General features: G+C 38.2%; 1 protein-coding gene across 3 annotated transcripts in view; it reads right to left on the bottom strand.

The window, feature by feature from the left end:
• STYK1 (serine/threonine/tyrosine kinase 1) overlaps positions 1-15,638 on the bottom strand; it is a 34,163-nt gene that overhangs the window by 4,911 nt on the left and 13,614 nt on the right. For 2 of the 3 annotated variants that reach the window (XM_055336833.1, XM_055336830.1), the window contains exons 2-7: positions 9,198-9,346; positions 8,632-8,766; positions 5,876-6,142; positions 4,901-5,082; positions 2,793-2,876; positions 1,291-1,499 (exon numbers count right to left, since the gene is read on the bottom strand). In XM_055336833.1, coding sequence (XP_055192808.1) covers positions 1,291-1,499; positions 2,793-2,876; positions 4,901-5,082; positions 5,876-6,142; positions 8,632-8,766; positions 9,198-9,243 — 923 coding nt within the window. In that variant the 5' untranslated portion in view covers positions 9,244-9,346. Of the gene's footprint in view, positions 1-1,290; positions 1,500-2,792; positions 2,877-4,900; positions 5,083-5,875; positions 6,143-8,631; positions 8,767-9,197; positions 9,347-14,022; positions 14,335-15,638 lie in introns of those variants that run through there. The other variant, XM_055336831.1, reaches the window with a different exon arrangement.

A 15,638-nucleotide genomic window follows, 5' to 3' on the forward strand; every position in this document is an offset into this window, starting at 1 on the left:
GAAATTACCTTCTGCATCTTTTTCATCCTTTCCATTCACTCCTGCTGAAATTTTAGCCCTTATTCTTAGCACAAGTCCCAGAGAGGTTTATCATTTATCTATTTCCTCAATAGATCTAACTGCCCAACCTAGGAAAAACACTAACAGAATAAGCTTTACACATAACAGGGCTAGATATTTGCCAGAGCAGTATGATTTAAGGCATACTTATTTCACTCTTCTATCATATCACCACTAAACGATCAACAGTTATGCTTATTACTCTCAGACCTCTACTGAAAAGCAGATGTCAGTGAAGCAGCAATGAAAGTCTCTTAATTGACTCACCATATTAACTGATATTCTAAATTTCCTCTGCTGCTCATGACATTTATGCTAGTAAGATATTATGTTATATCCATGTGCTTCTCCAAGCTGCTAAATCACATGGTTACCAAAAGTCAATTGTGATTCTTTACAATACTATTTACACTATCAGATGTAACAATGCTATTATGTAATCAATTAAATATAAATGTAAAAAAGTACTAGCTCCCGAAAACTCGGCTGAATGCTTTGAACGTATTCTATAACAATACACTACTGAAAAAGAAAGCGTTGTCAAATTGCATGGGTAAGCTAACAGTAGAAAATTGGAAAAAATAATAATAAATGTCTGCAGTTAAATTGCTTCACAACTGTTGTTGTTTTTTTTCAAATTTTTCACTCAGAATCATCGCAAGCTGAAACTCAAACATAATGTGTTATGAATGCTATTTATATTTATACAAGAAATACAATGTATTAGCTCACTTAGCGGGTCAACCCTCATAAAAAAAAGGCCTTGGCCCTCCTCCAAAGATCAACAAATAATTGTATATTTATATGTTTGAAGTCAAAATAAATTACTTGAAGTATGTATATTACTTTTTAATTTTAATAATCCCTGGTTTAACTGAACTTTTTTTTTTAACTGAACTTTTGATTAAGTGGACCCACCTCCTTCAGGTAAAAAGGACTGTACTATCTAGTCCTTTAGATATTGGTAGGAATAATCTTTTCATTTTTCTTTTGTCTTTCCTAATGAAGACTGCTAATCTAATACAGAAAGAATATTTTAAAAGGCACTAAAAGGGATCGCAGCCAGATGCCAAATATGAGCTCTGTCACAAAACACACATTTCTCCTGGAGAGTCTGACTTCTGAGATTTCACATCACACAGAATTTACAACAGATGCAGTCATGGTCAGGAACCAGAGGACACCTAGGTCAAGAAGGGACGAAGTCTAAAGGGCAGAAACAAACCGTACACATCTCCTCTGATGCCAGCTGGTCTCAGCAGAAGCCGTTCTGGGGCGAGCCACTTGAGAGGTACCATGCGAGTAGCCGGGATGGCCCCTCGGGCATGGACTTCATAAGCCAGGCCCAGTCCACAGAGCTTAGCAGTAAGATCACTTTGGATCAGGATATTTCTAGCTGCCACATCCCCATGGAACAGATGCTTATCCTGGAGAAATTCCTGTCAGCATAAGATCAAATATGGGTTAGCTATCTGAGGTTGTGGCTGAAGTCACAGACAAGGAGAAGCTGTCCTAGGAATCCTCAAAAAGACAAGAACGTTTTTGACTGAACAAATCTCACTGATAATGACATAACACTTCCAAGTCACCATAATGAATCAGACATTTTTGCATTGTTTAGGACTACTAAATTGAGCAAATAATCTAAACAGCATTAATACTGAGTTTGGAAAGTATGATCACCCACTGTGTCAAGCCCTGACCTCTGCCTGAGTTTACATTTCTCTCAGTTAGGATCCAGCTAGACCCTGCAAAAGGAAGCAGGTTTCAAGTTTCTAGCCACAGTCCCCTAAACAAGATATATATATATATACATTATAGTGAAATTGTGTGTCATAATAATAAATTTATATCATCCCATTTTGTCCCTAAAATAACTAGGTCAGATAAGATAGGGAAGTATTGTTTAGATAAATCTAAATGATTATATAAGGTTACACAGTTTTGAGTGGTATATCAAATACTTAAAATAGCTTCAAAGAGCCTGATTTTTCTAAATAGCAAATGCTAATTTTAAACACAGTTATCTAAATAACTTCAAAGAAATTGCCATCTATATTTCCTTACTCTGGTAAAGGTACATTTATTTTCTCTTAAACACTGAATTATTTCTCCTACATCTTTATTTAATTTAAAATGAATGAATGATCTTGCTGTTGTCCCTCTTATTTCTTCTCTTCCACTTGTTCCTTGTTCTTTTTAAAGTCTGTTTTCCATCACATTCAGTATCAAAGCAAGTCTCCAGCCAAACATGTTCTGAACTCATCTTTCTTGTTTTTCAGGCATAATATTGTGCACTTCCTTCTAGCTCTGCAGCCTTTCATCTATTTGGTTTCTCTTCCCACATCTCCTCCCAACTCGCTTGCTATTCGCCATTTTACACCTCTTAATATTAGTACATGTGGGAAAGTAAGAGTGTCAAGCATTTAACTCTTGGCCATGGTTTTTGAACTTTAAGACTGAGAAACCTTTTAAAACCCTTCCTGTTCCTTCTATAAACCCTAAGTTGATGACTTTCAGCCTAGAATTACCAATGTTATAGTGTCTTATCTAAGTAATTTCATAAAGAATAGAAAAGCTTATTAGTGCTTGAATTTCTGCCCCTTAACTTCCATCTGAGTCTCTTTATAATATATACCCCATTTGGAAATAGAAATATGAGAAATATGATGTCAAATATCAAGCTAACAAGAAAAATCCATACCATCTGTTGGCATTTTGCTCAGCCTTACCAAAGCCAGGAGGACCTGACTCCCAATGTGATATACTTGTTTTTCTGTAAGATCATAGAGAAGGCTGTTCATGGTCATTACATCCTAAAAAGACAAAGAAAGAAGCATTATGTCAAAGTGACATGAACATATTTGAAAAAATAGGGGCAGAGATATTCTTAAATGTAGATATCAAGGCTAAAGAAAAGATGCAAAACATAGGAACTAAGATTCAAGGAGAGGCTAATATGAGAGATTCTCAGATATGCAAAGTACAATGATTTATTGTCCTGGAAAGACAATAAAGAAGGTAGATGAATAATAGGATAAAGGAAAAGCAGAATAGCAGGAAAGAAAGACAAATATATATGACTATATATAGTCCCTGAATAAAGCAATAATTTTCCTGGGGCACTGTGTGTCTGTGATATTAATTAAACATGTTAACTCAACACATTGAATGACTACTATGTGCCAGGTTCCAGTACTAGGGATTCAGAACACAAGAGTAAGCAAAATAAACATGTCAGCTGCCTCTGCGACTTAAAGTGTGACACTGGAATCAAATAATCATACATAAATATATGGTTACATATCTACAAGCCCCATGAAGGACATGGAAAAGAGAGCATATTATGGTGACAAAAAAAAGATCGGAAGGATGAGTGGACAATGACTGCAAAAAAAGAAAGAGAAGTTTGGTGTGATGAAAAAAGCATGCAGGGATCCCTGGGTGGTGCAGCAGTTTGGCGCCTGCCTTTGGCCCAGGGCCGGATCCTGGAGACCCGGATCAAATCCCACGTTGGGCTCCCGGTGCATGGAGCCTGCTTCTCCCTCTGCCTGTGTCTCTGCCTCTCTCTCTCTCTCTATCTCTGTGTGTGTGTGTGTGTGTGACTGTCATAAATAAATTTTTAAAAATTAAAAAAAAAAAGAAAAAAGCATGCAGATGGTCTAAAATAGAGAAGCAAAGTGGTGCCTGGGTGGTTCAGTCAGTTAAGCATCTGCCTTTGGCTCGGGTCATGATCACAGAGTCCCAGGATCAAGCCCCACAATGGGCTCTCTGCTCAGTGGAGAGCTTGCTTCTTCCTCTCCCTCTGTCAAATAAATAAATCTTTAAAAAAAAAAGACTGAATAGATCTATAACAAGTAGAGATGGAATTTGTTATTTTTTTAAAAAAATGAAAAAAAGAAAAATAGAATAGTGAAGTTAGAGCCGAGAACAAGTTATAGATGGATAACCTCTTACAAAGGTATAAATGCCTAAAGACTTGCACATCATCCTATTTGCACCACTAGATGGAAGGCATTAACAGGGTCTTTTTGTCATACACATTTAGTAGCAAAATAATCAGTCTATTGAGGAGGCTTGATTAATATTGAACTTATTCATTAGTAAGTGACAACTAACTATGGAAACATGCAATACTTCAAAAAGAGCAATATGTAGAGAAGTAGGAAGATTGTAAGGAAAAGGACTTGCACTATAGTCTAGAAATTTCTAAACATTTAAATTTTTTTAACATTTAAATTTTTTAAAAATGAATTTGAAGTACAAAAGACATTCATGCTGAATTTCTCCTCAAGACTGGCATACTAGAGTGATGTTACAGAATAGAGGACACACTTAAGACTAACAGCAATGAAATTACAATAAGTACTAACAATAGTTTTTACATACATAGTTTCTGTTAATTTTAATAATAACTTATTATTCCCATTTTACAGATTCAGAAAGTTCAGGCTCAGAGAGGTGACTCGCCCAAAGTCACATAGCTAGTAGAAAATAAATCCTGAAGTTCATACTCTAAATCTGTCTGCCCAACATGGTAGCCACATGTGGCTAATTAAAAGTTTATTATTTAACATTAAGTAAAATTTAAAATTCAGTTTCTCAGTCACATCAGCCACATTTCAACTGCTCCATAGCCACAAGTGATTAGTGGCTACTATTGTGGACAGAGCAGATACAGAGCATTCCTGTCATCATAAAAAGTTCTATTGGATGGTGATAATCATTGTTATTTTATTACAATAATGTCTCTCTGCTTTGTCATTAGCAGGCTATTTGACATGTGAACAACTATCAGCCAGGTCAAGCCTTTCCTTCCTAACACCTCTACCCTGCTCACCCGCCGACAGGTCCAGAGAAAGCTGAGCAGGTCCCCTTGGGCCACATCCTCCAGCACCATATAGAGTGGCAGCCTTTCTGTGCAGCAGCCTTCCAGCTGTACCAGGTTCTTGTGCTTCCCCAGGTACTGATAGAATTGGATTCTCCCTAAGAAATCCTGCACCTCGTGGAGCCCAGCTGGTTCTGTAGAGGACAGATGATGAGCCATGGGAAACAGTCAGAACATTACCAATAAAATGGGAGGTATGAGGGAAGAAGCAACCTCAGATGGTAATTCTCAAGGCTCCAAAGGAGAGTAAGTATAGGCAAAAAGTAGAGAAAGGGAGCTGATTAGAAGATAATTCTCAATGTCACTGATTTATTTTTTGTTTTTTGTCAAAGCAACATAGAATCATAGGCATTAGAACTGGATAGACTTTAATCTGCCTAAATAGACAAGAGTTCACATTCAAATATTATCACTGCCTAAGCCTTTTGAATAGTATTCTTGCTTACCCCAGCTTTGTGCTGTTTTATGTATCCACTACTACTGGTCCATATAAAGAGAAAAAAAAGAAAAGAGGGAGGGAGAGAAGAAGGAAGGAAGGAAGGAAGGAAGGAAGGAAGGAAGGAAGGAAGGAAGGAAGGAAGGAAGGGAAGGGAGGGAGGGAGGAAATAGTTGCAATAATTATTGCATATTAGGGAAAGTGATAGTGCAGACAAATGAAGGAACAACCTCAAATCCTCATGCACTAATGCCCAGTTTTTATATCAGCCTCAAAAGGCAACACTGAGCTACTGAAAGACCCCCAAGAAAAACATTTCTGCCTCAAGTTTTCACTTTCTATTCCCATCTTGCTCTGCACGCGATTGTGATCACAGCTATCTATTGATTAACATCTAAGTGTCTGCAAGCTTGCCAACCACCCAGGCTTGGGGCTTCCAGTGGAAAAGTAAAAAAGAAAAAGAAAGGGAAATCAAACATCTCTCCCTTTACCTTTCAAAGCCTTGAGGATAACACTCTTTGGCTTATCAGTGTCCCCACTGTGCATCTTGGTTCGATAGATAGCTCCATAACTACCCTTGTGAATCTGCTCCAGAACTTCAGAGAGTTGCTCTCGGGGCACTTGCAGCTTAGCCAGAGCATGAGTGGTAGTTTGTAGGACACTTTCCATTGATTTCTCCGTAAGTGGCACAAACACACTTCCTCCATGTCCTGCTGCCTCCCAGCTTCGGCCCCTAGATGGAGGCACAGGGCCAGTGCCTAGAACAAGGATCATACCAGTCATCTATTCCCTACCCTAGGTAGGGACTCCAGGAGAGCAGAGCCTGGAACACACTGGCAAGGAAGTTCCTCTAGCAATTTTCTCTCTGGCCGATGCTTCTGTGAACTTCTGATGCTTCTCTATGAACCAGCACCAATACCAACCTTGTAAAACATTTATAATATAACCCTATTACTTCTAAGACAACTCAGGATGGACCTCTGGAAAGTGGTAATGACATTTCCTCTCTTTCTTAGGATTATATGTATAATATGGAGACAATTAAGCAAGTTCCTGGGTAGGTACTCAAACCACAGACATCTAAAAGGTGGTGGTAACTACCCACAGGAACTAATGTTTAAATCAATCAAATGGCTTTTAAAGGTGGAGGGAAGGTATGGATAACTATTCAACTCTAAGCCATGATTATTCCCCCTCCTTTATGATGTTCCCAAAGTCAAATTATGGCATATTTCCTAGAATCTCAGTCCAAAAAAAAATTTGGCACTTTTCTCTTTTCAATTTTCCTCCACTGGAAAAGATAAATTCATTCTTCTCATTAAATCTCCATTCATTCATTAACCTATCCACTTATTTGACAAATATCATATCCTACATGCCAGGAATTGTTCTAGGTGTTGGGAATAGGCAAAGTCTAGGTTCTGATGATTATTTTCTAGTGGTAGGAGAGAGAAAGCGGATAACATACCAGGTGATGAGTGTTATAAAGGAAAATAGCAGAATTAGAGGCATCAGTGATGCTATTTTATATGTGAAGGTCAGGAAAGGCCTTTCTGATAGGATGACATTTGAAAAATGCCTGGAAACAATTACAGAATAAACCGTCTGGAATCAGGAACGATATTACAAACAGAGGGAACAGGAAGAGCAAAGGTATTGAGGAAGAAGCATATTTGGCATATTTGAGGAAGAAAAATGAAGTTAGTACAGCTGGAACTATGTGGCATAGTTGGAGAATTATAAGAGATGAGGCCAGAGAAGGTCCAGATCATGGAAGGTGATTGAAAGAAATCTGTCTTCTTTTGTTCCAAGAAATAAAAATATTGTTATTTTATTTAATTCCAAGCAGAGAATAGCCAGGACTGATGTGGGCCTTAAAAGAATCATTCTGCTGCCCTGTGGAGAACAGACCATAAAGGGATAGGGAGAGAAGTAGGGAAACCAGATAGGAGCGTATTTCAATGATCTCTGAGAAATGAGAGTGGCTTGAGTTTATTCTGAAGATAGAGATAACAGGATTTGCTAATGGATTGGATACAAAGTATGAGAGAAAGAGGAGTCAATGACATCTTCAAGATTTTAGACTGAACCCTAGAAAGCCAGAGGACATGTGTGAGGGAATTTCAGAAACTTTGCTGTGGGCATATTACGTATAAGATGTGTATTGGATCCAAACTGCCAAATAGGTGGTTTAGTATATGAATCTGAAGTTCAAGGGAGTCTACAATCAGAATAGAGAGTGTTTGAATCCATAAGACTTAAGGAGTGACTGCAGATTTAAAAGGAAAATAAAGTGTTTCAAATAAGGAGAAGGGGCAAAATTGTTTCAAATGCTTTTGACAGGCTAAGATGAGGACTCAATATAGCTATCATTGGCAATCTTGGAAAGAATTGTTTTGGTGGAGTGGTAGGGAGAAGAGCTTTATTTTAGTATGTTCAGAAGAGAATGTGACAAGCAGAAGTCATGAGAGTGAGTTTAGATACCTCAGAAGTTTTTCTGTAAGTAAATTAGAAGAGAATTGGGATCTTTAAATTTTTTTTATTTAAATTCAATTTAGTTGACATATAGTGTATTATTAGTTTCAGTGGTAGAATTTAGTGATTCATCAGTTGCTTATAATGCCCAGTGTTCATTACATCATGTGCCCTCCTTAATGGCCATCACCCAGTTACTATTTTGAGAGGGAATGGGGATCAGTCACTATAGAGTTTCTGATCACTGTCAGGCTTTTTTTTTTTTTTCCGTCTTTTAACTCTTAGTTTCATGAGAGCTAATTTGCTTTCATTATATGCTCAGTGGTACTTCAGAACAGAACATCATCTCCTATTTAATGCTTCAAAGACTGTTATGAAGGCTACTCCTTTTCATTATAGAGTCCAGGAGCACAGAGGATGGCTGGAATGTATTACAGAGTAAAATGTCATCCTTCAAAGCTGGTAACAAAGCCTTAGGCCTTAACCACTAATCTTCCTCCCCAATACGTTGACACTCATATGGCCAAATGTTTGATAATGCAGTAGGAAAAAGAAGACAGAAACAGGCCACATGAGGCCTCTCTTGCCTACTTCTGTTTCAACTAACAAGCATATACTGAGTTTCAAAGAGCTCACCTTGCCTCAACTCCACAAGAGGGGGGGGCCTCACCCTCCCATAGCAGGGACCTCACCTTCTAGACTTGAGCTCACTGAAACTTGGATCTTACTCCATTTTCCCTGGACCTCTCCCCAGCTCCAGCTTAAGTTTTACCTCGGAGTCCAGGAGACGGCTGTTGAGCTCTTTGTCCTCTGATAAAAAGCCACAGGATGACCGCAAGAAGGATGAGGAAGATGCCTACCAGAATGGTTGGGATGATGATGATCTCATACTGCTGCTCCCGGACAACTGGGTAGGAAATCAAGCAGGAAGAGATTGAAGAATCTCAATCTGATGTTCACACAACTTCCCCTATCCACCAGTCCTCAGCTCCTCATACATGAAATGATCATCTCTTCTTTCTTCCCCTCCACTCCATGCAGTGGAGCCAGTATTGGGAGCACCTCTCTAATCAGAAACCCCAGTGTCCCTACATATTAGCCTATCAAGCGAGCTCTGTATCTCATTTTTCCTACTGAGGTGAAGAATGCAGCATCTGGATCTCTGATTGGCACTTACCACTCTTCAAAGAACACCTTTAGTGTTCAACCCTTTATTAATGCTGTCTTCATTTCTACTAGAAGTCAACTCATCGGCCTTCTAGAATCTATGCAGATCTTAGTCTCTGTCATCCTAGAATCAGTAGATAGGCATGTGATGATCAGTAGATAGGTCCTTACCACACAGCTTGTCACTGAGACTGCATTCCAGTAGCTTTCGTGCCATGCTCCTCTCATCTCCCAGGCCAACACAGCTGTCTGCTCCTTTGCTTGGCCCTTGGAGAATGCACAGAGCACCACTGAGAATAATTCCCAAGGACTGACGTACTCTGAAAAAAATAAAATGGAGCATACAGAGAATTTTAAAATCCCACCAAAGATCATTAGATATTAAGTACATGGCTGCCTGGAATTTTCTGAGTCAACCATTCATCTCTTTCCATCTACCTGATATTCAAGTGTGAAGAATTTTGTTTTTTCCTGGCATTTTTCTCTTTTCTACTATACAGAAAGTATAGCCCTGATCCAGCCTTACCTTTCATGCCATTGTTTCTCAAATTATTTTAAAGGTTCCCCTCCTACCCAAGACCCCTGCTCCAATGTTTAAGTTCATGTTCACAGCACCTGTTTGAGCAATTGTGGTCTGTGGGTTATATGGAAATGACCTAACTACCCTATAATCCCAAGCAGGTTTAATTTTTTTCTGTGTATTACTTATTTTTTAATTGGAGCTTCCCCTGATCATTATATATAGACAGAAACAGGCATTCATTCCTACCAGCATACAGGTTAAAGGGAATATCAGAATCAAGCCATCTTCTTTCTCTCTCTCTTAAACTAGATAGATGATAGATAGATAGATAGATAGATAGATAGATAGATGATAGATAGATAGATAGATAGATAGATAGATAGATAGATAATCAAGAGAGAAGGGGGCATGGAAGCATACACAGGAAACCTGACTACCTTTAGAGCCCACCAAAGCCCTTAGAAGATGCTCATATTCCCTCATATATATTCATAAGTTTCAAAAATAAAAAACTAAAGTGATATACCATAAAAAATCTTTCTCCCACCCCATCCTTCTCCATGTATTCAGTTCCCAATTCTCCAAGTAAGGTATTTTCTTGCTTACTGGGCCAGAGATTCTTTATGTACATCACCGTAATTCTATATGATCAGCATATATTTGAAATTACACCTCCCAAAAACTGGTTATTTCTTTCTGAAGACAACTTCAGAGATATATATATACATATATAGATATATATACACATAATATATATAGATATATATAATATATATAATCATATACATAAATTATATATGATTATATATGTGTGTATATATGATTATATATGTATAACATATATGTTATATTTATATAACATATTTTTTATAACTTTTATATTTTATAACTTTATTTTTCCCTTAGTTTACAAGAGTCTTCCCTGGTTCTAATTAATTCTGACTGATCTGAAAAAAAATGGTGATTTTTTTTTCACTATCTAGGTGATCCTAAGTATGTGATCTAGTTTTGTAGTAATTTGATAACATGCTAAAATTTTACAAATCAGAATTACAGCTTGTATGATATTATACATATGTGCTATCTACCACATTATGTGGTCTTTTATCATATGTTATGCTCTGTTGTTGATACTAATAACCATAATGTGACTTAATGAGGCAGAGTCTCTTAGTTCCTGAAACACATATAGAGAAACCTTCCGGTTCCAGCTTCATCCCCTTTTAATTATTCCTGGAGCTCTATGTATGGAGAGATAAAAATTAGACAATTTTCTTATAACTCAGGAGAAAGACAGGTGGTTGGTTGACAGAAGCTCATGTATACAAATGGAGTAGCCAAGAGGAAAACTGGGGAGAGGACAGGCGCCTTCTTATTTGTGGGTTTGTACATAACAAGGGATCTATGAAGTCAATAAATTATAACAAAGTCCATCTAGTTTATAAGCCAAAAAAAGGCAAGGCAAAAGGTAATTGAAAAAGTTTCCACAATTCCATAAGACCACATAGAAGGAAAAGCACTGGTGCTAGGGCAAGAATCAGAAAGCCTTGAGAGGATGGAAAAGGAGAAGATCTTAAATAATAAAACATCAGCATAGTCAGGAGAATTCAAAAGCTGTTTGAAAATTTCTCACTGCCATTCTCATTCTCGTTTTCCTTTCCTCTTACTTCCTTTTCAGTGCATTATCAGATGTAATTGTGTTCATTCAGGGAGCAGCCAGTTGAACGAGTTTGGCTCTCTGGGGTGTGTTCAGTGAGCATAATCTCTCTTAACCACAGTACAAGTGGAAGAAAAAGTCAGTCAGCAGCCAGCTCCAACTTGGAAGCTCTGCCCAGAAACCAAACTACACACCCACTAATACATTCTGAAGGAAGAAATTTAAAGGCCTGTGTGCACATATATCCTCACTTGGAACTGCTCATTGTGAGCCAAATGCAACTATAAGCACATGGCCAAAGACTCAAATCCATGCTTATTCCCTTCCACTTACACATCATACTTATTAGAGCACAATGTGATCATTTAGATACAGTATGACCTTCTATTACATTTCCTGAACAAGGTTCATTTGTGCATGGATACTTTAAAGAATCTAGGTTTATTAACAACTAGAAGCCCAATGTAATTGGATGCTGGAGCAAGGAAACAAATGTATAGGGCTGTGGTGAGGACCACTCAGTAGATCACTTTCCAGGCATTTGTACAATAAGCTCTTTCCAACTATTACAGTTTGACTAGAGTCATATGGAATATACCAAATGAGTCTAGAATTTTTAAGGTAAACACACCAGGCATACCCACCCACATAGGCATGGAAACCTACACAGGAAACCTTACTACCTTTAGAGCCCACCAAAGCACATTTGTCAGATGTTCAGATTCACTCATAGCAACGATATTCCTCTCAACATCACATTTCTCTCTGCAGTTAATATTCAATTACCACGTGACCTCGCCTGCTCACTGTGTCATCCTGAGAAAAGACATGCCTTGATGCCAAAACCTTCTAAAATGACTCTTCCTATCAATGTTCTTGACCAACACTTCTTTACAATATGACCAATACTCTATCCCTCTTAATTATATCTAGACAGTTTTCTCACTGTGTTAAGACAAAAATGTAGGGGTGCCTGGCTGCCTCAGTAAGTAAAGCATGCGACTCTTGATCTCAAAGTTGTGAGTTTGGGCCCCGTGTTGGGTGTAGAGATTACCTAAAAAATAAAATCTTCAAAAAGAAAAAAATGTATATTGGTCACTGCTTCTTCTCTTACCTAGACTGTAAAGTCCTTACATATATAAAACAGTACCCCACACTTCTCTCCTTGATGCCATATATTACTAGATTCAAACCACTGGAATCAAGAATCCAGTAAAGTTAGGAAATTGTTTATTCTGATAATTCTATCCAACTGGTTGGAAAATATGTACACAGTTCACCTATAGTTTACACATACCTACATCTAACAGTGCCAAATCTCCTCAGGCAGGGCTCTAATTAAAACAATATCATTGCCTCATTTGTGGTTATCATTCCTTATTTTCTCTCTTCTCAATCTTTTCTTTCTGTTGGCATACTGAAAAGTTTAGCTTCCCTCTTGAACTAAGAATCTAGAGGAGGAAATAACACAACAAAGAAGGAATGAGAGTGAAATGGGAGCAGGGGTAAAGTCCAGCCCAAATATTTGCAAGATTGTAGTCTGGAGACCAAACAGGTGAATGATTCTAACTAAAATTAAGCTAACTATGAACATAAACTCACCAAACTCTCACACATAAGCACAATGCAAGCATAATGCCATGCCACATCTTTGTATCTGTTTCATTACACACAAAAATACCTTCATTGCAAGAATAACACAACCCTCACTAGCAACACTTCTATAAAGTGAGCACAATATAGTCTCATAGAGCAGCAAGTTACCCAGGAGTGTCCAGAAGAAATTCTTCATACCAAAATACATCTACAAATAGAACATTAAAAATGAGATCCCCTCTCCTGTATTCCATACAATACATTGTGAGAAATTCCTTCATTGACCTCTAACACCTGGTCCCATTCCCATAAGATATGACTAAATATTACACCAGCCTCACCCTCAACCTTACCGCCTGTGTATCAACACAAGTAGGTCTGCCAGCATGTTCTTTTTATGAAGACAAATGACCCATCTGCCCAGATAGATGCCATATCAGGTAAGGGAGTTATTAATAACTATGGGCTATGGGGCAAAGGACTCAAAGACTTCAGGTGCGGAGGGTAAAATATATGGAGGTAACAGCCCCCAGACTGAGGCAGTCTGCCTTCTAGCTCACCTTAACTTCTCCTCCCCTCCCTTTCATCTTTATCCTTGAGCTGTTTAGCAAAATCAACAAACAAAACAAAAACCAAAAACCATTTAATGGAAAAAACATGTGAAATTGGAAATGAGATAGAAAACTGTTCAGATCTATCTACAGGATTCCACAATTACTTAATCTTCAACATTCTGAAAAGCAATTTGTCCTTCCTATTTTCAGCTCTAATAAACATATGTTGAGCAACTACAATGTGCCAGGTATTGTGCTAGGCACCTTCACACAAAAGAGGAAACAGGCTCAGAAAGATTAAGTTCTGAATAAGCCAGGGTTAAAAAAATTAAAAACATAAAAAGCAAGTAAATAACAGCAAGGTTTCGTACCCCTGTCTCTTAATTACAAACCCAGTATTCCTTAAACTACTACACATCTGTACTTGTCACTCAAATGGACAAGACCAATAGTGTCAAGAAGGAATTATGTCAGAATCCAAAAGAACCATAGAAAGCATAATGCTGAAACCAAACTTCACCAATAAATACAACACAACTTGGGAAGGACAGAATCTGCCTGTACGTGTGTTCTCCAGGATCTTATAGGAGCACAATGTCTGCATGTCTGTCTTCAAACTGTATTAAAAAAATAAAGGTAAAATCAGAAACTTTTCCCAGTACTCACCAGATCGTGGAATCTTGGATCATTTTCTTTGTTTGGTCATTTTCCTGGGTCTGATCTCAATCCTATTTCTACCTTCTGCTTTTTGAGGGAAAGGGTCTAGTTTCCAGGACCAGCAATCTTTCACTGTGAGCATGAGGGTCAGGAAAGGGATAGAATTCCCAAGAGATAGGGCACAGGCTAAAGAAGTAGGATCACTATGCAACACCCAAGGCTCCACCTTTCTCCTGAAGCACACTTGTCAGAGGACAAAGAGTAAAGGGAAAGGCACACTGAAGAGATGACCATCTTTCAATCCAGAAAACCTGACTAATGTAGATAACTTGCCTTGTGCAGGGTGATAGCTCCTGGTGTGGATGAGGCAGAGAGAAGAGGAGGTTACCCACAGGGAATCCCTTGTCCTCCTGTTCTTCTCAGATATTGAAGAATTGTGGTTGTTCTGATCTTCATCCTCCCCCACCTTCCTAGAAACCCAGAGCTTCAAAAGCACTTTGAAATGGTTGGAAGAGAGTCTCCTGTGGTGCCTGGGAATCCTGACCTTGTTTAAACAAGTGTCTTTCAACAATGAGACTGTTATCAGCTTTTCTTGTTTCTTATTTTTACGTATCTACAGGAATTCCTAAAACACATGCTACATAAGAAAGATGAATTGAAGAATCTTACTTTCTATCCTAGCACCTCCTGAAAAGTTTGCTTTATAGAGGAGCATTGTGATTGCAAGACAGGCCCCCTAACATCTAGATAAGAATTGCAGTAACACTACATAGCCCATCAGATTTTGAATATGATCACAGAGATTAATTTTATTTCCTTTGAGATGTTATACAAATTCAAGACATTTTATATTATTATAATTACCATTCTATTTTTCATGTTCTTGATAACATAATTCTCCATCTACCATGTTCAAACCTAAAAAGCTCAGAAATAACATATATCTCAAATTATCCTCCCACTGATTGTTTTCTCTTCCCAAGATCACTAATCAACAACAGTTTTCCCAGCCCAGAAAAGGTATTCTCAATAAGGAAAAAGCCAAAGACACACAACTACTACCCTCCTCTAAACACAGAATTGTTCCTGATGCATCTGTGTCTCCTTTCATACCTTATGGAAACACCAGAAGACACCTGCTTGGGGCTTCTCTCAAACAACTCGCTGCTATTGTTCAGTCACATTGTATTTCCAAGGACCAGTCCCCCACTTTGCTACTCATTCTGCCAGGCTTTTCATTCAGGGGTGGTGGGGAGATTCTGGTACTTCAAAAATATTGGCAGTTTCCCCCATAAATGAGGAACTCTATGTTGTCCTGCCACTCCTCCAGCCTATTCTAGCACATTGCCCTCTGGCAGAGAGGAAAGCCATACTGAAAATGACAGAAGGAAGATATTCTGCGAAAGATTGCAAGAACACACACACACACACACACACATAAACACACATATTTTCTCATACTCTGATAAATGAGTCCCAGATCCAGGCAGGCCCATTTGAGAGACAAATGGGCAGGAGATTTCACAATCAGGAAATCAGCTCAATTGCCTTTACCTCAGTACTGTGTCTTACAGGGTGTGTCCCTGTAAAGATTCTATACACAGAAGGTAATCCTAGGTAAACAA

This window comes from Nyctereutes procyonoides, unplaced genomic scaffold, assembly GCF_905146905.1.
Source record: "Nyctereutes procyonoides isolate TBG_1078 unplaced genomic scaffold, NYPRO_anot_genome, whole genome shotgun sequence".
NCBI lineage: Eukaryota > Metazoa > Chordata > Mammalia > Carnivora > Canidae > Nyctereutes > Nyctereutes procyonoides.